This window comes from Panulirus ornatus, chromosome 43 (genome assembly GCF_036320965.1).
Source record: "Panulirus ornatus isolate Po-2019 chromosome 43, ASM3632096v1, whole genome shotgun sequence".
NCBI lineage: Eukaryota > Metazoa > Arthropoda > Malacostraca > Decapoda > Palinuridae > Panulirus > Panulirus ornatus.
Window position 1 is genome coordinate 28773054 of NC_092266.1, and position 22414 is coordinate 28795467.

General features: G+C 47.2%; 2 protein-coding genes across 4 annotated transcripts in view; one reads left to right on the forward strand and one right to left on the reverse strand.

The window, feature by feature from the left end:
• The window catches only part of LOC139762465 (coiled-coil domain-containing protein 130 homolog), a 143352-nt gene that overhangs the window by 80554 nt on the left and 40384 nt on the right, over positions 1-22414 (forward strand). The gene's annotated exons all lie outside the window — the stretch shown is intronic.
• LOC139762463 (ras-specific guanine nucleotide-releasing factor 1-like) overlaps positions 1-22414 on the reverse strand; it is a 112264-nt gene that overhangs the window by 65804 nt on the left and 24046 nt on the right. The window contains exons 2-6 of the mRNA XM_071687371.1: positions 13059-14374; positions 5897-6025; positions 5309-5563; positions 3925-4121; positions 3177-3406 (exon numbers count right to left, since the gene is read on the reverse strand). Coding sequence (XP_071543472.1) covers positions 3177-3406; positions 3925-4121; positions 5309-5563; positions 5897-6025; positions 13059-13217 — 970 coding nt within the window. The 5' untranslated portion in view covers positions 13218-14374. The remainder of the gene's footprint in view (positions 1-3176; positions 3407-3924; positions 4122-5308; positions 5564-5896; positions 6026-13058; positions 14375-22414) is intronic.

Sequence of the window (22414 nt, forward strand, 5' to 3'; positions counted from 1 at the left end):
CATCCAGATTTTTATGTCTCAGTGTGACAGTACAGTGTGTGTGTGTGTGTGTGTGTGTGTGTGTGTGTGTGTGTGTGTGTGTGTTTAAGAGTTATGGAGGAACAAATATTCTGCACAGAGATGGTGTCTTATTTGTTATGGTGGTGAGTATTCACCTTATAAAGGATTGCTGAATCCCATAAGGGGTGTAGTTCAAGGTGGATTTGAGAAGGGAAGAGGGTGTTTAAGTCATAACCTTACAGTTTTGCAAGTAGTGGAGAAAGTCTTGTGGTATGATTAAACTCGAAAGGCGTCCGTGAAATTTCGACTTTACAGCGTATACAGAAACCTACTAAATGATATTAAGAAATTCTATTTTGGAAGTAAGAGCTTATTTGATAGTAAATGGTGTTTATAAGTGAGCGGTTGGAATTCAATATGGGTTTCTGTCGTGAGTGAATGCTGTCAACAAGGTTTTTGTATTTTCATTTCTATGCATATTTCCTAAAACATTATTGACATTATTATTATTATTATTATTATTATTATTATTATTATTATTATTATTATCATTATTATCATCATCATCATCTATTATCATTATTGTTAGAAAATCTTTTTATACCTTATTATCTTTCCCACCTTAGGAAGGTAGCGTCAGGAACAAACGAACAACGGCCTCATTTGCACACATTTGCTGTCATGAATAATGTATTCAATCCAGTGCCTACCATCCACAGCCAAGCTCTTCAGACTACTTCATGGTTTACCTTGGCCATTTCAATGTTCCCTGGCTCAACCCGGTAACAGCGTATCGCCCCCCATATATCACTTTGATCCAAATTCACTCTATCCAATGCACGCCTCTCGCCTAATGAATGTTCATGCCATGCTACCATCTCTTTTTCAATATCCTCTTCCCACTATCTTCCCTCATTTCTGACCTTTCTTCATCAGTCTTTATCAAATCCAATCCTGAGTGTTGGCAGAAAGAATACTGAGGAAGGAAAGAGCGTGAACTGAATTGTATACGGAACTTTTTGAGTCTGGGGAAAACATGTTATAGTGTTGGTAAAGAGACTTTGTGGAAGGCGCTGCGAATATATGGGGTAAATGGTGAATGAGTCTGCGTCAAGGATGTGTGATGACACCATGGTTGTTTTATCTGTTTATGGTTGAGGTAGTGAGGGAAGTGAATGAAAGGGGCAAGTAGTTTAGGGTTAGGTGTTTGGAAGTTGAGTCAGTTGCTGTCTGCAGATGACACAGCTGTGGTGGCAGACTGCAGAGAGAAACGCCAGAAGCTGGTGAAATTTTGGGAGGGTGTTTAGAGGAAAAAAGTTGGAAGAAAATGTTAATGAAATGTCTTGAATCTTGAAAACACAAGAAAGGAATAGTGTGAATGTGTTGGGGATGAAATGCTTGAGGATGATCTGTGTTATGAGAAGGACCGATCGTGGAAGGGATGACAGTGTGAGATATAGGTGTAGTAGTAATTGTGGTCTGACTGAGATGGCTGATTAGGGTGCGCTGAATTGGTTCAGACATATGGAAAGGACAAAGAGGATCTCCACATCAGAAGGGGAATGAAGAAACCAAGGGAGAAATGGAAGGGCCTGAACATTCAAGAGGGTGAAAGACATTCATAGGATAAAATGAATGGGATGATTATGATATATGGGGGGCGACTTGTTGTGTGTGAGATGAACCAGGGCATATGAAATGGTCAAGGTAGTCCACGGAGTAGTCCGTGAACGTGGCTGTGGGTGGTAGACTCAGGTTTCAACAAAACACACCTGACAGCCAGAGAGTGGATGTGTGCAAGTGAAACTGATGTTAGTTTGTTGCTAGTGCCATCTCGATTAGATATCAATAAAAACAGTTTGCGGACGACCAATACTGTATCCGTTTGCGACAGCTTTGAGCTTATTAATATTTGTGTAGTGCCTGTCTGTACGGAAGATTGAGTTATAACGCCCGAAGATCGTAAACTGTAGTAGGTAGATGAAAGAAGAATGCCTAAGATACGTAATAGATATAAAGGCCTTTGTAACCAAGGTGGGTTTGACCTGACCGTGGTTTGTGTGTGTGTGTGGTGGTGTGTGGGTCGTTGGGCGGGTGGTAGAGCCGTGGTGTGACCGGTGGTCGTGTGGCGGCGAGGGTCTCTACCATGCTGACCAACCAAGTGATATCACTGCACCATAATCACCTCAGGTGCTGAGACAACGATGGAAAATCTAGTCTTCCTCTGAGAGGCCCTCACCACGCTGCTCTGCACCATGGATGACTACATTTTCCCACCGTGGTCACCTCACACCTGCATGCCTCTCATTCTTACACTTTATTTTAAAATTCCGGTGCCAAGAACGACGCCCCCAGGGTAGTGGCTGTAAAGACCAGTTCTTGATATGTCGATGCTGGAAGGGGACAACATGTAGGTGTGGAGATCTTAGTGTCACTGTGGATTTAGTTTGGGATGTTGCTGGTGGTCAGCATACTGTAAAAATATGATTTTACAGCACAACACATGGTTGTTACCAGAGGACTGCATGTGGGTGTTACCTAGTTATGGTGTATGGATGGTGAGAGAGAGAGAGAGAGAGAGAGAGAGAGAGAGAGAGAGAGAGAGAGCGTTTGGTGTGACAGCAGACAGCGTCTGGCCATTGCCAGCTTCCTAGTGCCACCAGAGTAGAGAACCTTACAGAGAAAACAGTGTGAAGGTATAGTTCGGGTAGTGAACGAAGCAATGAGCGTCTGAACCCAGAGGAACTGAGAGAACCAGTTGTCATCAGGCAGCTTTGGGTAGTCCAGTTGGGGGTTAAGAACAGAAGCCTAAACGCTGTCCACTGTATTATCATACATGAACGAGACTCATCAGGCTCTTTGTCTGTGATGGATTGTGATGGAAGAAATTCTGTTTTGTGCTCTGTGTTTGGAAGTGCTTCCGTTACCGGCTTGCAGAAATGAGAAGGATAACCATGAATGACTTTCAAAGGGAAATAATATCTCTGGTTTGAGGTGTGGTGTACATCAGCTGGTGTGTCTCCTGTGATGTATAATGTACAGGTGTCTGTGTGTGTGTGTGTGTGTGTGTGTGTGTGTGCCAGGGATCGTCAGGTCGTCCGTGATGAGGTAAGAGTACACCAGTCGACCGTGGGGGCGGCGTTCTGGCCAGCACCTTGAGTCATCACCATACTCACCCAAAACTAAGGTGGGCCAGCTCTCCATCCGAGCTGAGAGGCCCTTCAGGAAGATCTGGTGCAGGAAGAGCAACGTCTCCGAGTTAAGGAAGATGCTGTTGACGTCCTCGTGAGAGCTGGGTGGCTTCTTGCTGGAAGCGGCCATCTTGAAAGGTCGCAGGAAGCAGGAGACCAGCAGGTTGAGCTGCTCCACATACTCCTCCTCCGCCTCCACCATACGGAACACCAGGCTGCGGGAACACTCCCACCCTTTACCTCCAGCCTCACACATACAGAGGCGCGCTCATACCTCCTCTGGCAGAGCCACGTACATGATAAAGTTCCTATACAAGGCGTCAGGAGGCAGCGTGAACAATTCACTAACAGAATTTATAATAAGTATAGATTTGTTAGGGGTGAGTAGAAAGTAAATTCAGGACAGTCCAGTGATGCACGTGTGCTGATGACTGGACGCAAGAGAGGCCGGGTGGTGTTGCTGTACGTTATGAGATACATAAGAAATGCAGAATAGCTCATTTATACACCTGGTCCCATACCCTTCACTCCCAGTTATCATCCTTGTCCTCCTCGCCTGTTTCTGGGTAAAGTTGTTATGCCCGCGTGACACCGTGATAACCTCTGCTCTCCTTTCACACCTAGTATCATCACCCATTTCTCTCCCCCTTATTATCTCTCTTACCTTTTCGTCCCTGTATATTCTTCTCCCCCTCTCTTCTCGCCTCTTTTTTTCTTATATCTGTGTTCTCACCTGTTCCTCTTCCTCATGCTCTCTGCATGGGGGGACCTGATGTACTCCTCTACGATCTGCTTCCACCGTCTGCGACACAGCCACCCTCTGAAGAAGCTCTGCACCTTCTTAATCTTCTTGATTTCCTCAGAGTCCTCCGGCAGGTCCTCCAGTCTCCGCGAAGGCACCACCCGCCACTCCTTCTTCAGCGTGCACAGCTGTTGTGTGTGAAGACACCAATCCAGGGGTTAACCTCCGCTGAAGGTCGTCTTGGGAACGACAGTACGACCACTGAGCACGAAGGTACGACCTTTTAGGTATGATGATCTGGTCTTTGACCTCATCCTCGAAAGTCAGATCAAAAGCCACTTCATCATATTTAAGGTCGTCCCGTCGTGCGAGGGCGGTGCATAATCAGTCCATGAGTGAGACGCGATTAGTGAACAAATGAATTAAGACAAAATATAAGAAGTAATGACACAGGTGTATAATGGGTGGACCTGAGGTCAGAGGCAACTAAACGGTAGACGAATCACTGCCAAACCTGAGGCAGTGCCTTGGATGGCACGAAGGGTTAAAATCGAACAATTAAGACGTGAAAAGAGATGAATTTCCGACTTATTAACGAAGTAAAAAATAAGACATGACTAGGTTGGATAAGAGAGAGAAAAGGATAAGGGGATGGGTTTTCAAGATTTTCCAGTGGGGAAAGAAGCAGAAATACATGGGTCAAAAGTTAAGGGAAGGTCACAGCTCTGAGTCACGAGTTAACAAACCATCGTTGCGATTCATAACAAGCATGAGTCACAACATGTAGAGAAGTGGGACAACAGAGGGTGAAAAACGGTGACTCATTTGGAGTCATGGTCTTGAGAAATTTGCCGTAACGTGGACGTAAAGGAAGAAAATAAGTTATACCAATCATGATATGACACAAAAGATTCATAAGAACTACGTGACGAGGCAGTCGCGTTTCATGAGCTTCAGAGATGAAATTGAAAGGAACCTGTTCATGTTGTCTCCCTTATTAGTGCAGACTTGAGCTAAACAAAGGGCGAGACGAAATTGACTTACTAATTAGTTAATTCCCAGCACCAATTGACAGATAAACTGTTCCAACTGAGTTAAAAGGAATTCCTGACTGACAAAGGAAAGATGACTTCTAACCCCGTGGGTGTAAGTTCTGAGAAGGAATGGTCACAAACTGGTTTTCTATCCCTCTTTTATGATATTACTTTGGTTTCTCCTTCCGAAAGCTAACTAGCTGTGTTCCCCTTAATCAGTAAGACCACTTGGTATCTGGCAAGGCAAGTGAGTCATAGTGTGTGTGATGCAGTCGAGTTAACTTGACGAATGGTCGTGTACCATCACCCGGGTGGAAGAACCCACCTCCCCACACACTCACCTCAGCACGGAGCTTCTTGATCTCGGAGGTGAGCTCCTCGCACTGCTGTGTATACTGCCACTTGGCCGTCTTCTCGCTCTCCACGATCTGTAGCAGGTGCAGATGCTTCTGTTCCAGCTCCTCCTTCTGCAGCAGCAGCTTGTTGAAGGACGCCTGCCGGATCACGTCTATCCAGGCCTTACACTCGCTCTCCGTCTCTGCCTTCAGGTCGTACTGGCGTTGGTTCTCCCGGCGGTAGGTGATGGCGAAGCAGTACTGTGAGAAATCAGTCGTCCCAAGAGTTAAAAAAAAATAGTCACTGACGAAGAGCACTTGTGTCCAGCATAAGAAAAAAAATCTGATATTAATTGCAACTTCGAATGCTAATTTGTTGTACAAGGAGAAGACATATCGCTTCATCATAGGGAGATTAGATGATTAGATCATCTTCCTAAACATGAACGTAGGTGCTAGGTGGCTTTTTCCTAGATAAACGGAGGATTTCCATCTCTGGAATTTATGGTTAATGATCGACTAGCTTTCGACTCCTTTATCATTGTGTTTATTCATAGGGTCTCGTAACGAAGAGAGGTATCTGGGAGTTCCTACCTGTTTGTCCGCGTCCTTGTTCTTAGTGTTGGTGTTGGTGGTGATGAGGCGCTCACAGTAGCACCCCTCCAGCATGATGACCCCCGAGGGCTTCACACTCGACTCCCCCTCCGAGTAGAACAACAGGTTCTGGAGGTAACAGGGAAGTAAGTCGTATGAGGGGAGAACAACAGGTTCTGGAGGTAACAGGGAAGTAAGTCGTATGAGGTTCAGAGCAACAGGTTCTGGAGGTAACAGGGAAGTAAGTCGTATGAGGGGAGAGCAACAGGTTCTGGAGGTAACAGGGAAGTGAGTCGTATGAGGGGAGAGCAACAGGTTCTGGAGGTAACAGGGAAGTAAGTCGTATGAGGGGAGAGCAACAGGTTCTGGAGGTAACAGGGAAGTAAGTCGTATGAGGGGAGAGCAACAGGTTCTGGAGGTAACAGGGAAGTGAGTCGTATGAGGGGAGAGCAACAGGTTCTGGCGTTAACAGGAAGGTAAGTCATATGAGGTTCAGAGCAACAGGTTCTGGAGGATTCAAGGGAAGCAAGACATATGAGGCAAAACAACTGGTTCTGGGGTTAACAGGGACCTAAGTCATATGAGGGCAGAACAACAGGTTCTGCCCTTCTAGGGGCAACAGGAAGTGTGGCAGAAATCACGAGAACAGATCAACAGATTCCAGTAACCTATAGAAGCAGAAGAACAGGTCCTGGATATAGCAGGGAGTGGTTTGTGGTTTACGGAACAGCAGAGGAAGTTCTGGCTGTCACCAGTGAAAACAAATGAGCGGACTCTGAGTGTCCGGTATTATCGGGTGTCATGTAAGAGTGGAACAATAGATTCCAAAAGTCGCTGGAAAAGTCAGGAGGCAAAAAAGAAAAAAAAAGAAAAGAATAGAAAACAAGTCTTAAAAAGTAACAAGGAAGGTAAAGACAGAGGCACAGGCTCCAGTGATGAGAAGGAAGGCCATACTGTTGCTTACGCAAATCTCGTTATATAACTAGGCTTGGATTGAAGTCGTTACAGTTCTCAGCAAGACTTCAATGTCGTTGTCACAAACCTAGGAATGAACGTCGTTACTAAGGTTCATAGGGTGGGGTTGAATGTCGTTACTTGGCTAATGAACGTCGTTACTAAGGTTCATAGGGTGGGGTTGAATGTCGTTACTTGGCTAATGAACGTCGTTACTAAGGTTCATAGGGTGGGGTTGAATGTCGTTACTTGGCTAATGAACGTCGTTACTAAGGTTCATAGGGTGGGGTTGAATGTCGTTACTTGGCTAATCTAGAATTTAAGATTCAAGATTGCTTCCTAGACATGCGACACCATTCGCTTCACAGAATTGTCAATATCTGGGTGTGCTAAAGACTAGCGCTGGCTACAGCTCACGGTGATGACTTTCGTGTCAGTTCTGCGTGTTGTTCAAGGTTGGTTGTTGAAATGTGCAGTTCGGCGAGCAAATAAGTATCCGGATAGTGCCCCTGTGATGTTGGAAATCTCCAATAAACGTCTCGATAACCCACTCCTTCGTGTCTAAAAGCCACTGCAACACAATTATCCTTAAGGAGCAATTTTATGCGTATTATCTAGTGAATAAATAGCCGAAATATGATTCCACATTTCTCTCGCCTGACGCCATGGGTGTGTTCGTGTGTGTGTGTGATTACTGGTTTTGTGTTAAGGGAAGAGTGTTCAACACTGGCGTTGCACCGTCTCAACCTTGTGTATTATTTACTGTGTCTTTACTCATATATGTATACACACACACACACACACACACACACACACACACACTAGCCTAAGCCAAACACCCATTTATGGACCACATCCAAGGAGAGGATAAGCGTTTGGGTTGGATGGGGACCGAATGCTTCGCTCAGGATTCGAGCCAATGCGAATCCAACCCCGGGCGGGCCCGCGCTATCTCATGGTCAGTAACGCCAGTGAGAGAGAGAGAGAGAGAGAGAGAGAGAGAGAGAGAGAGAGAGAGAGAGAGAGAGAAGGAAAAGACAAGATGCTTCTTTCAGGTGTTTTGTAATGACTTGTGTACGAAGCACTGCTGGTAAACTGAATGTATGGTGTCACAAACTCATCCATTACTCAGGCAGACAAGACTCAACATTGTCGGTTAAAGTGATGATGAATCCTTTAATGGGGGATTAGACACTGTATTTACACGACTGTGTATCATAGACTTGGTCACGTGTAGACATAAAGGACTACATGGTAAAGTAGACACTTGCATACACACTGAAGTAAACTGGATACACTTAAGAATGAAATGATTCACTGTGATGTAAGGAAGACGAGTGAGATTTGAGGTGACCGAGGCGGTGGCAGAAAACGAAAGAAGAATGATTGAATGCTTGCGTAATGCGAGAATGGAAAATGTAGCACAAGCAGGAAGGCCAGATAGTAATACCGAATGAATAGAATAAGGAAGAGATAAGAGAAGGAGGAGACTGTGAACAGATACCATGACCTAGAAGTTGAAATGAAAAGCCTGTTGAGGCGAGGGTCGATATTGCGCCAGTCGTCATCTGGGTAGAGTGGATATAACACAGAAAGCCTCGCTCGCTCCGGAGTACTGCCAACAAACATTCGGTTTAGGTCACTGGACTCCTGAATGATCCAAATTCTTATATATATATATATATATATATATATATATATATATATATATATATATATATATATATATATATATATATATATATATATATATATTTTTTTTTTTTTTTTTTTTTTTTTTTTTTCTTTCTTTTAAACTATTCGCCATTTCCCATTTGCCTGGGAAGGTAGCGTCAGGAACTAACGAACAAGGGTCTCATTTGCACACTTCTATTCTGTAGCTTTCTCTCACCCCCAGGCAGGTTTTCAGCCTGTCAGTGAGAAGCTGTATCGTGTAATGAGAAGGATGAGTTGTAGAAGTTTAGATGGGGGAAGTGAGACTGGTATGTACCAGAGGGTGTTGGTGACCGGGCACAAGGCACCGTATTGAAGTGGAGCTAATGATCGTACTGTACGGGACAAAATACATACGAGTGAAATCGAATGTAAGTTAATTGTTTCTCATCGGGAGACGGGATGTTGAGCACGGCTGAGCGAGCAAGAGGAGGAGACATAGGTGTATTAAAGGGAAAGAATGCAAGCCTTCATAGCCCTCATATGTTGCGGAAGCTTGTGCAAAGGAAGGCGGGCAACACACCACACTCTGTCGTCTACAGAACAGACACAAGCTTGGCATAATAAGACGAGTGGAAGGCCACAAGCCATGTATCTGAATTTACTGAGAGGGCTGTGTAAGACCAAGATGACTGAAAGAAAAATTGCGAAATGAGCTTAATAGACTAATGATAATGTCGTTCATCAGATGGAAGGATGTGCTAAAGTGATTATGTTTCATATGATGGATAAGAGAAGACCTACTGAATAGGGTAAGTAAGGGCAGGAATACTGGAAGACGCAGGTGAGAGAAATGAGAGAAACGCAGATTAAGGAATGAATTTTGGTGAAGAGGACGTTTGAGGTGTGGCCCTTGTACTGTTTGGAGAGTGTGTTAGTGAGATGTGTTGGTATGGCAGTGAGAGGTGTGTGGAAACATCGGGGATGTGAGGGTAAGTAAGGTGGAGTGTGGGGTGCGGTCAGTAGACTGGCTTGTGAGCCTGGCTGGCGTTAGGACTGTCACCAGAGTTGATGTCTGTACGTTGGGTAGAGGAGTGTGCGTTTACTTGGGGATGTCAACCTGGCGTGGTGTGAGCTGAGGCCACACAGTAGGGTGAGAGGGGTTGTGTGTTGGTTAGCGGCTATGTAAACCAGGAGTAGGTTTAGGTGCTCTCCATAGGATGTGTGGAGGGATGTAGACTGGAAGATGATGGACCTGGAGGAGCGTATGTTGATGAGGGGAGTGTGGATCTGGAGCGCTAAACAAGGTACGTGAAGCAGTCACAGGTACGCTAAGTAAAGGCACTTGGAGTAGTGCGTGTTGGTGAGGGGAGTGTGGACCTATAGGAGTGTCAGGGAGTGTCAGCTGCGCTAAGCAAGGTACCTGAAGGAGTGTGTGTTGGTGAGGGGAGTGTGCACCTGGAGGAGTGTCAGGTGCGATCAATAAACCGTCTGGAGGGTGTGTGTTGGTGAAGGGTGTTTGGACCCAGACCAGTGTGAAATGCGGTCTGTAAGCTATGTGTGTGTGTGTGTGTGTGTGTGTGGTGTGTGGTGTGTCTGTGTCTGTGTATGTGCGTGAGCGGTGTGCTAACCTAGAAGTGTGTGCTCAGATTATAAAGATGTGCGATGATGAAGCCTATGTGATGCTGGACAGGTGTGAGCTACCCTTCGTCAGTTGTGTGGAGGGGCGTGTGTGTTGTTCACTGGAGCAGGACCCGTGTCAGATGCAGGCACAGTGCTAGTGTGTGTGGCCCTGGGCCATGGGGAGTCACCCTCACTACGTTATGTTAAGGGGAGTTATCTGTGAGCGCGAGGGAGGGAGGAGGAGGGGGTGTCTAACTTAGCCGAGATGATGTGAGCAAGATGTTTTGAAGGTTGTTATCTGCGAGCGGGGAGTTAACCTGGCTGAATAGAAGGCTGACTTACAAGCCGGGAGAGCTGTTTATCATTCAGGGGTGCACGTGTACTCCAGGACCAGTGTTCAGGCTACTGTGGGATGGGCTCGTCACCTGTGTAGAGTGTGCTACTGACGGTTGTGTTCGAGTCGAACGATGTGGAGGACTGTTGAGGTGTATGTGTTAACGCCAAACTTACACCTCCATAGAGTGGAGGAGTTGATGAAGGGTGTTTGGTCCCGGTTCAGAAGGAAGATGGTGCAGTAAGATGTGTGAGGTAGTGTCTTGTTGAAGGTGAGTGGACCTGCAGCACACCTTGCCGGGTGCAAACGTAGTCGTCGGAAATGGTGAAGCACAAAGAAGTAATAGAGAGGGTGCGATGGAGAACGACACACATGATGCCAGAATCAAGAGAGCCGAGTTACAGCGTCAGTCAGTAAAGCCGTGTGGAAGGGTGTGTTAGTGAGGAGTCAGAGTGACCTGCATGAATCACAAATGAGGTTAGTAAAGTGTGTGTGTGTGTGTTAGTGGGGTGTCCGCAAGCTCCAAAGTGAGGCCAATAAGCTTTGCAGAGAGACGTTGTGTTGTCAAAGGGTATTTTCACTTGACTCAGTAAGCTGTGTGGACGTGAGTGTGGAGGTGGAACAGGTGTGAGGTGCAGTCAGTCGGGCCAGTGTGAGCGTATGGTGTAGAGTGGCCGAGGATCTTGGAGTTACACTTTATAGGTTCTGTAGGGGATTGTATTTGAGGAGAGCGTGTGGATGTAGGTGAGGGCGGTGTGAAGTTATGATACAGCGTAGAGGGGATGTGTAAGTGAGTGTCATGTTTGCCTTGGGCAAAGTAAGATGAATCCAGTACGGTGGTATGTGGAGGGGTATGTGTGTGGGGAACAGTCAGAAGGCTGTGTGCGCGTGTGTTCTAGCCACGGGCCATGCGGGACTGAGCATGCGTAACGTGTGACAGTAATTCTTTTCCTCTTGAGAGATCTCAATTTCAATTACACGTAACCGAAAGTGTCTAATTCCTATGAATATACCGAGTTCATTGATGCATTACCAGGTGACGTCAGTACACGAGCCTTCACTGTATCTCCTGGTGAGACCAGTGTGTGGGAGCAGTGATGCTCAATACCCTCACTTGACCGACGGGCAAAGATGCCTCGTAGTTTTGACATGGTCTCTCCTTACCCATGAGCACGAAGGTGCGATCTCTTGATATGATAGCCTGGTCTTTGACCAGACCCTTCAGGGTCAGGTCAAAGGGCATTCCATCATATTCAAAGATCATACCATCATGCCGAAGGGTTCGTATCCCGGTTTAAGGGTTTTACCGTCATGCCGAAGGCGTTTCGAGCGGTGCTTCATGGATTATGGTGGAGGTAGCAGCGCGTAGAGTCTGCACCTCTGGAGGCGTCTGTCGCCGTTGGATGACACGTATTATTACAATTACTTTCCCCTAATCTTTACCCTGCGAGGCGCTTATGAAATGAAGTATTTCCGCAGCTGTGTACCGAAGAACGGCAAGTTTTCAACATTCATATTCTCCATGGACTCCTCCGTACGTAAACATGGGTGCATTACGAGCGGGTAATTCATTTTTACAAAGACTTTTTCTGGCGTCTTATCTCCCACTCGCGGTCGAATGCACCCACGGAACACCACCCTCCCCGCACCCACTGACGCTGTCCGACGGGTGGCCACAATACTTTTTTAGAGATAAAGGGTTGATCGCACCGAGGGAAAACTTATTCACAAGCGCAAAGTATACAAGTTAGTATATCAGCTATGCATCCAAAGCTGTGTGTATCGGTGGTGTGTGCCCCTGAATCAGTAATGCCACAGAATTCATACATTACCCGTCCGTACAACACTTTGATGCCGCCAGATATTAAGGAACGGGTGGACATAGGGAACCAAGAAGGTGCACGACCCTTGGGTATCGTGGAGTGACCTTTGACCTGGTCTTTTAAAGGGTCATGTCAAAGGATAAGCCATTATACTCAAGGTCATACCGTCGTGTTCCAGGGTTGGAACTGGGTAGCATTGACTGCGTCACACACACATTAAGTGAACGGGTTTACTCCACACGTCCTTCTTACCATCCTTCAAAATCTGCCGTTGGTTTCGAGAATAAACAGTCTTGTTTACTGGCATATTTACCCACCAACACAATCGTCAGCCACACCTACATCAATCCTATTCGCCATTTCCCGCGTTAGCGAGGTAGCGTTCAGAACAGAGGACTGTTATTAATCTAGTACAACTGAAGCTGTTCTTATCGCAGCGTCATATCTAGAGGGTAAGGTCATGTGTTTTTTGATATGAACTAACGGTAGACCTGCCAGTAGTTGTGGTAAGCACGCTGACCTCACAGCTTGAGGACCCCAGTCACGTTGATGAGTGTCCACAACATCACTCATATGCCATTCACACATTTGCATCTCTCATGTATTCGCGTGTGGAATGATGTGATCAAACTGTTGTAGAAGAACAGTGAAGATGAAGATGGGAAGATGATGTCAACTGACCTGGTAGAGCATGAACCACCTGAGAAGGAAGGATGATGTCAACTGACCTGGTAGAGCATGAACCACCTGAGAAGGGAGAATGATGTCAACTGACCTGGTAGAGCGTGAACCACCTGAGCTGCCACTTGTTGGAGTCCGAGGAGCGCTTGTAGAGGTAGCCGGAGTAGTTGTGGTCGTGGCGCGCCTTCTCGGCCAGCATGAGCACCTGGTTTTCGTTGATCCTTATGGTGCGCTGCATCTTGGGGCTGAGCATCTTGACGGTGGAGGTAATGGTGGTGGTGGTGGAGCTGGTGCTAGAGGTCCCGCTGGTGCTGGAGGCACCACTGGCTGTAGCGGGAGTCTTGCTGAAGCGTCTACCTGAGGCGGAGGAGGAGGAGGAGGCGGTAGTGGTGGTAGTGGCAGTAATTGTGGAGTTGGAGGCAGCGGAGGGGTGAGCGCGCCGGGACGCCCACAGCAGATGGTAGGCCTTATGTCACATGGTCCTGCGCGGCGAGACGTCAGAAAACTCGAAATTAGACGACAGGTTGGACGCTCCCCACCTGTCCGTTCTTCAGGCGTTTGGTAACAGTTAAGTGTCTTTTACACACTCCCTCACACCTGTACGTGAAGGAAGGTCAAACGGTCAACAGTATCGGCGGTTTACACACTGTCTGTTCTTGTCGCGATCTTGGAGGTTAGCTCGCGCGAGTTGAGAATCACAAAGGGGTAAGAGAGTTTGTAGATATTCATGATTACTGGTCTTGGTGGCTGGGGGATCAAGGCATTCGCTCTTCCCAAGGGACGCTTACGTTTGTCTTTTTTTGTTTTTTTTTTCTTTTTTTTGGTGGGAGGTGGTTTATTGGTTGAGCTTGGAGGTACGCTGGTACCCGAGACTCACCACCATTCTACCAGTGAGTAATTCTTGAGGTGAGTTAGTGCTTGAATCACAGAGAGACAGGGGCGAGAGTGACAGAGGGAGTGACTTCCACGTAACAAACATCTGATACAAAAGTTTTATCAAAAGGAGACACAGAGTGGAGGTGAGGTGGCATCGGTGGGGCTGAGTGTGTGGCTGCCGCTGCTGCTGCTGCTGCACCAGGCAGTCTGCTCTCACTCTCCTGGCTGTCCGCCCCACGCCTTGGCATCACCCTCGCCACCACAAGGGGGGGAGAAAATACACAGATGCTTCTATGAACAGCTCCTCCTCATGCTCCGTTTTCCTCGCGATTACATAACAACGGGAGAGTGTGGAGACTTGTTATCTCTTCATAACAGTGGCGGGCGATTTTTTCCGGATCTCGATCCTTGATGAGAACTTGGGGTTCGGCTGGTGCGAGGCAGCAACAGCATGAGTGGCTGCGTCAGGAGAGTCCCGCCCTGCTAGTCTGGCTAGGAACGTCCGCCCACTGTCCTCGGCCCGCTCGGCTCCACCTGTGACAACATATAAATGTCTTAAGAAAACAAGAGAATATACATTTGATAAGTTCATTTTGAAGACTACACTCCAGTTTGGTTGTATGTCTGTGTGTATGTTTGAATCTCTGTGAGTTGTGACTACATATAAGTTTTCATCTGTGTTTCTTGTGTGTGTGTGTGTGTGTGTGTGTGTGTGGTGTGTGTTACCGGGCTTCGCCTCCTTATGGTTACGCCGCGAGTAAAAGGTCACCTTCGACGAGTGTGCATCGGGGTACGATCTCATCGAAGAACTTCTCACTCCAAAGGAGTCCCTTCTTTCCCCTGTTGCTGATTGAGTGAGGTGTAGGTTCTCAGCTTCGGGGCTGCACTACACGCAGGAGCAGGGGAAACCTTTGAAGTGAGAAGGACCCTCGAGGAGGTCGTGCTCCCCGTTCGTCCATCGAGTATCATCACCAAAGGCGGCCTCATTCTTGCCTGTGTCTTTTAACCAAGGCAAGTTTAAGGCTGCCGTCTTCCTCCTGTAGCTGAACGCCCTCACTCCAGTACGATCCCGTACCTGCTGTAGGACCTTCCCTGGCAAATTTGATGGCCTAATCAACCGGGTGAAGGAAACTGATTTTGCATACTCTTGATTTTAGTTGAATATACTGGCGCATTGTAAATATGCTGGTGCATTGTAAATATGCTGGTGCATTGTAAATATACTGGCGCATTGTAAATATGCTGGTGCATTGTAAATATACTGGTGCATTGTAAATATGCTGGTGCATTGTAAATATGCTGGTGCATTGTAAATATGCTGGTGCATTGTAAATATACTGGTGCATTGTAAATGTACTGGTGCATTGTAAATATATTGGTGCATTGTAAATATATTGGTGCATTGTAAATATGCTGGTGCATTGTAAATGTATTGGTGCATTGTAAATATACTGGTGCATTGTAAATATGCTGGTGCATTGTAAATATGCTAATGCATTGTAAATGCTTTCCTGAACTTGCTATTCATGTGCTTTAAGGCTACTTTGATACAAATTAGCATACGTTTTATCTCTCATACAACCAATCTAATTTTGTGGTCTGGGGAGAGTATAAGGACTATGTCAAGGTCACAGGTTGACCCAGTGCTTGGTAGGCCATCATTAACCATGTGTACGATCCACCCTGGCTCTTACCTAGCCCTGTGGCTTGTGGCGAGACTGAACACTTAACTTCCTGCATATACGTTTGAGCAAGACTCAGGATCCCTATGGCAAGTCACCCACCAGGGATCAGGAACGACAAGGGCTCTACTACTGAGCCTGCCGGAGACCACACGTTACTCTAACCCAGTTTGGAACGTCACCTCCGACGTGTGCTCTTTGTTCCCTCCCGTTTAGTTCATTTTTGAGGAATTCCCCTCCTATGTCTGCATGAAAATCCTCCTATTTTTTTTTTTTCCTGAACTTGTGTAGGGGACAGTGTCGAATGTTGTGTGTGTGTGTGTGTGTGTGTGTGTGTGTGATGCAACTGAAAGATACTGAATGTTTATCTAAAAACCACATTATGTACGTGATCGTATGTTCTGATGTTATTGTTACAAATAAGTGACATGACCACTAAGAGCACTGATAAACTGTCAAATTTTATTAGAGTTAGATATGGCATGGTTGACTTCACATAGCGCCCTGTCCTACATCTGGGAGGCAATACGTGGTCTGGTTAGACAGTGTTGCAGCCGTGGAAAGAGGTAATGTCTTGTGCCTGGCCAGTGTTGCGACTGTGGAGGGAGGCTGCACTGGCCTGACTGGCCGGTGCCGTGGCTAAGGGGAGGCTAGTGCCGCAGCCGTGGAGGAACGCAACACCCGACCCACCTCGCTTTTCCAGCTTTGAATGAAACAAAGCTAAAGGGGAAGGGGGAAGAATGGTTTGGGAATGTCTTAGGAATAAATTCAGGGCTTTGTGTGAAGGCAAGAGCTAAGGAAGGGGTAGTAGCACTTCTGCTGAAGGAGTTGTGGGAGTGTGTGAAATAATGAAAGGAAGTGAGTCCAACACGAGAGGTGGGTGATCATTAGTGTTTATTCACCTGGAAACGAGATGACAAGAGGAGGAAAACAGCGACCGACATAGACCGGAGAAAACGTGCCCCAGCCAAGGCCATGTCGGGTGAAAAGAAAAAGTAAGAGAGAAAGAAATTAGAGTTTTATCAGGGTTGCACACGTGCTTGTAGACCTGACAAAGATAAAAATATTATGGGAAGAAGGAAGAGAATTTCACAGCAACGCTGCTCGAGGAAAGAAGGAGCCATCATAGCGACCAATCCTCCTGTGGGTAGTCTCCACACACAAACTATGGGAAGTAACAACAAGGCACAATGGTGGTAGGAGCACATATAAACAGCTCAGAAAGCAGTGACCAAAATAAATACCTGTAGAACAGGGAGAGGGTCAGCAACGTCGCGGAGGAAAGAAAGGTAAGGTTACAGAGAAGTGATGTCTGGAGAATCAATGAGACTGAAGGCATTTGATTCCGCTGTCTCTAATAGGGAGGTGGACGGAGAACCAACTCAGATATGCGAGCAATATTCCAGACTTGGGCGAAGAAAGACCCTATAGATATGGAGCAGTTGCTCACAAGAACAGTAAATGCGGCGCCTATTCAGTGCCCCAACTTTTGGGAGGCGGACTCTGTGTTGATTTTGTAATGTGTCCGGGATACAGCGAAGGATATGATTGTGGCTAACATGTTCATGTTATTACAGGGTTGAAATGTCTTATTTTGAAACTGAACTGGAGGAAACGAATAAGACGTCGAAAGTTATGTTTGGAGTTACGTCATACCACTATTGAATTTAACCAGGTTACTGCTACCCTATATCGAAATGTTGTACAGACCCCAAACGTAGATGAGAAATATGTTCAGTTCAAGAAAGAGAACGAGAATTGAAATAGGCGGTGTAGGGGTAGGGGGTGACTTGAAATTTGTAAAGTGGAATCATCAGCGTAAGAATAGAAAGAAGTTGATGAGGGATAATTTATGGACAGAGGAAAGAGATAGGTGATAATACAAAGCCCTGAAAAACACCAGTAATGATAGGATAAGAAGGAGAAGTCGAATAGCCAGGAACTAAAATAATGGAATGGCTAAGAAAAAGAAAAGGAAACCGTGCATTAGGGAACAGAGAGAAGCAGAAAAAAAAAAAACAAGAGATGAAAGTATAGAAAACAAAAGGTTGTGCCACATCATGCCAAATGCTATGTTAGATGTCGAGGGTCAGTGACATAAGTATCACCAAAATTTCTGGGTGAGGAGGACCAGAGGGGAGTCACACAGGAGAGAAGACCATCGTCTGTGGTCCTCACACTGCTGAAGGAAGGGGATGGGACTCAAAGCGCTTGAGAAAGTGAGAGTTAAAAGAGAATTTCGAAGAATTTAGAGATAGCGGAAGTGAGGGCAGTGGGTCGATGTAGCTGGCTGGAGTGGTTAGGTTAGGTCTCCTTTCCTTTTGGGATGGGCTGCACCAGAGAGTGCTCACAAGACCAAAAAAATAAAAAAGAAAAAAAGATATCTTTCGTTTTAGACAGACGAAAGAGGCGAGCAAGGATCGGAGCTACCTCAGAACCATACCTCCCCCCACACCCAAATCAGGACACTACTAGGGGGTAGGTCATCTGAGACATGCCCCTTCCCCCCTGGAGGTGGGAGACAGGACGCCAGAGATCGTCCACGACAGCAGGAGGTTGCATAGGTTCAGCAGGAGGAGGAGGAGGAGGAGTAGTAGTGAATACTTCATTTCTCCGTTTGTATACATACGTACAACTTTAAGTGGTGGTGAACACGATATGCAGAAGTGATACAGTTCTTTTCTTTTCTTTTTTTCTTACCTTTTCTTTTTTTTTAGGAGACAAACAGAGGCTGGTCATGTGTCGTTTGTGTATCAGCTGATGCACAGTGTACACAGGCCTGTCCTCTGTGTACCAGCTGATGCACTGGGTGTGAGGGTACACAGGTCTATGTATGGGTGTGCATGTGCGCTGGTCTGTTTTCTGTGTACCAGCTGATGCATTAAGTGTAAGTGTACACTGATCTCTCCCTCTGTGTACTAGCTGACACACTGGGTGTGAATGTACACCGGTCTGTCGTCTGTGTACCAGCTGATGCACTAGGAGCACATGTACGCCGTTCTGAGTGTACATGTACATCGGTTCATCGTCTTTGTACCAGCTGATGAACTGGATGTCCATGTACATCGGTCCGATTCACTGTGTGTACTTGTACTCCGGTATGTCCTCTGTGTATCAGCTAATGCACTGGGTGTACATGTACACCAGTCTATCATCTGTGTTCCAGCTGATGCACTGGGTGTACATGTACATCAGTCTATCATATGTGTTCCAGCTGATGCACTGGGTGTACATGTACACCAGTCTATCATCTGTGTTCCAGCTGATGCACTGGGTGTACATGTACATCAGTCTATCATCTGTGCTCCAGCTGATGCACTAGGTGTACATGTACACCAGTCTATCATCTGTGTACCAGCTAATGCGCTGGGTGTACATGTACACCAGTCTATCATCTGTGTACCAGCTGATGGACTAGGTGTACATGTACATCAGTCTATCATCTATGTACCAGCTGATGCACTGGGTGTACATGTACACCAGTCTATCATCTGTGTACCAGCTGATGCACTAGGTGTACATGTACACCAGTCTATCATCTGTGTACCAGCTGATGCACTAGGTGTACATGTACGTTGGTCTGTCTGAAAACTGCATGATTACCTTTGGTCTAGTGCCTCTCCTGTGTGCATGTGTGTGTGTGTGTGTGTGTGTGTGTGTGTGTGTGTGTGTGTGTGTGTGTGTGTTCCAGTTTGTGTATGTGTGTGTGTGTGTGTGTGTATGTGTGTGTTCCAGTTTGTGTGTGTGTGTGTGTGTGTGTGAGAGAGGAGAGAGAGAGAGAGAGAGAGAGAGAGAGAGAGAGAGAGAGAGAGAGAGAGAGAGAGAGTGTGTGTTCCAGTTTCTGTGTGTGTGTGTGTGTGTGTGTGTGTGTGTGTGTGTGTGTGTGTGTGTGTGTGTGTGGTGTAAGAGAGAGAGAGAGAGAGAGAGAGAGAGAGAGAGAGTGAGAGAGAGAGAGAGAGAGAGAGAGAGAGAGAGAGAGAGAGAGAGAGAGAGAGAGAGAGAGAGAGAGAGAGAGTGTATGTGTGTGTGTGTGTGTGTGTGTGTGTGTGTGTGTGTGTGTTCCAGTTTGAGTGTGTGTGTGAGTGTGTGTGTGTGTGTGTGTGTGTGTGTGTGTGTGTGTGTGTGTGTGTGTGTGCATGTGTGCGTGTGGAGCGGGAGGGACGGCTAGATCAATACTTGGTCGTAGCTTTTACCTTGACTGCGTGAGTTGGGGGGGTTGGGGGAAGGGGGGTTGGTGGAGGCTGACTTGCCTCGGCTCCTCTACTCCTGCCCTGCCTCCTGCCCCATCCTCCTGTCCCATCCCCCTATCCCATCCTGCTGCCCCATCATCCTTCTGCTCTGTCCTCCTAACCAGTCTTCCTGTCCTATCCTCCTACCCCCATCCTCCAGCCCTATCCTCCTTCCCCATCCTCCAGCCCTATCCTCCTTCCCCATCCTCCAGATCCATCTGGCCCATGATCCTACCCATCCTCTTGCTCTGCGTCTTACCTATCCTCCCATCCCATCCTCTCGCCCTCCCTCCGGCCCCACCTTTAGGCTCTGCCTCTCACCCCATCATCCCACTATGCCTCCTGCCCCATCATCATCCCCCATCTTTTGCTCCATCCTCTTGCCTCGTCCTCTTGCCGCCATCCTTCTGCCCCCGTCCTCCTGCCCCTGTCCTCCTGCCCCCGTCCTCCCGCCCCCGTCCTTCTGCCCCCGTCCTCCTGCCCCCGTCCTCCTGCCCCGTCCTCCTGCCCCCGTCCTCCTGCCCCGTCCTCCTGCCCCCGTCCTCCTGCCCCGTCCTCCTGCCCCGTTTCAGCCATGTCTCCTACCTCATCATCCTGCCCTGCCTCCTGAATCCTCCATCTGCCATGCCTCCTGCCCCACCTCCTACTCCATCTCCCTGCCCCACCTCCAGCCCCGTCATGCTTCTCCATCTCCCTCCTTACCTCCTGACTCGTCGTCCTCCCCTTCCTCGAATCCGCATCCTGCACCACATCCTGCCCAGCCCCCGCCCCCACAGTTCCACCTTCTGTCCCGTCATCCTGCTTTCCTGCCTGTCCTGCTTCCTGCCCTACCGCCTATCCTTTCCTCCTCTCTCGTCCTCCTACCCTGCTGCCTGCCTCACCTGAAGCTCCTATCCTCTAGCCCTATCCCTCTCCTCTGGTTCTTACCCCCATCTTCCCGCTCCACTCCCCTGCCCCACCCTGCTACCTACACCACTACCCGCCCCATCCTCCTGCTTTATCTGCCATCACACTTTGCTTCCTGGTCCACCTCCCGCCCCCCTGTCCTCTTGCTCTGCTTCCTGCTCCCTCCTCCCGCCCCTTTGCTCTTACCCGACCCTCCTACCGTGCCTCCTGCAGCCACCTACTGTCCTTCCTGGCCCACCTCTGACCCTATCCTTCTGCCCCCATCCTTCCACACTGCTTCCGGCTGCGCCCCTCAAATCCTCCTGCCAAAGTATCATCGGATTCACAGCAAATTTCCCTTTGCAATTTTGAGGATAACAGATATGATGAGACCTAATTCTACATTGGCTAATTTCGATGAAATGTTCGTAACGATATCGATAATGGAAACTGGAAGAGGCTTTAAGACGCATACAGTTGGAAAGGTGAAGAGGAACCAAAGAAACTGTGTTCATGAGAAGGATAGGCTAGGTGGAATGACACATTATTTTTTGCTATAGGCTGACCGACATGTCACAGGCAAGAATATACTCCGATCAAAGGCCATCTCGGGTGTCTGCAAGACTCGACTCGTAAAGGCAGAAAGGTTATAGGAAGAAGGAAGGACGAAAGGAGGAAGAGAATTACACAGCTTAACTGTGCCAGCAGGGAAGAAGGAGGAGGTATCGTTTGTAGCCAGACGGAAAAGAACTGCGCACAGGAGGTCTTAGATAAAGTGGCGCTGCGCAGGATCGTGGAATGACTATGTGGTAAGAAAGAGACACTATGAAGAAAATAAGACTCAGTAAAATAACCCGAGAAGAGGATTTACTATATTCTCAGACGGGAATGGCACCTTAACCATTTGAAAACAAAGAGATGACTTCCGTCCTAAAAGGAATATTTTGTTTCAGTCGAAATTTCCTCAAATACGCCACAAGCACCATACGTATGCCCAGGGTCAGAAAAGTGTAAAATACTCTATATATGACAATCAGAGCTGTGAGGTGACTTAGATATTAAGAAAAATCGAATTCCAAGTCAGTTGAACTAGCCTCAACTACGTTTGTCTCAGTCTAGTGAAATAAGTTAGCTGACATTCTGGATTAAGATACTCAACAATTCGCTGCAAGAAGGGAAAATGGCGAATGACTCAAAACTAGTGAATTTAGCACCAGTTGAACAAAAAAAAATCGCCATTGAGACTACCGTTCCGTCTGTTTTAATTCTAAAAGCAATAATTAGGGACATAATAGTTACTGTTTTGGAAGATAATCTAACAGCTGGTTACCAGCACGGAATCTGAAACGAAATTTAACATAGAGAGAGAGAGAGAGAGAGAGAGAGAGAGAGAGAGAGAGAGAGAGAGAGAGAGAGAGAGAGAAATGGGATTCCAAAATACCCAAAACCTTTCGACGAAGTAGCACATCAGTTATTATTACGCAAAATAGAACCTACAGAAACGGGAAACGAATCTGTGCATAGGTGATGGTGGACCGGCCTACAGACGGGAAGCAGTGGGAGCATCCACCACTAGGCCACGAACTAGGAACGAGCGCCCACCACTAGGCCACGAACTAGGAACGAGCGCCCACCACTAGGCCACGAACTAGGAACGAGCGCCCACCACTAGGCCACGAACTAGGAACGAGCGCCCACCACTAGGCCACGAACTAGGAACGAGCGCCCACCACTAGGCCACGAACTAGGAACGAGCGCCCACCACTAGGCCACGAACT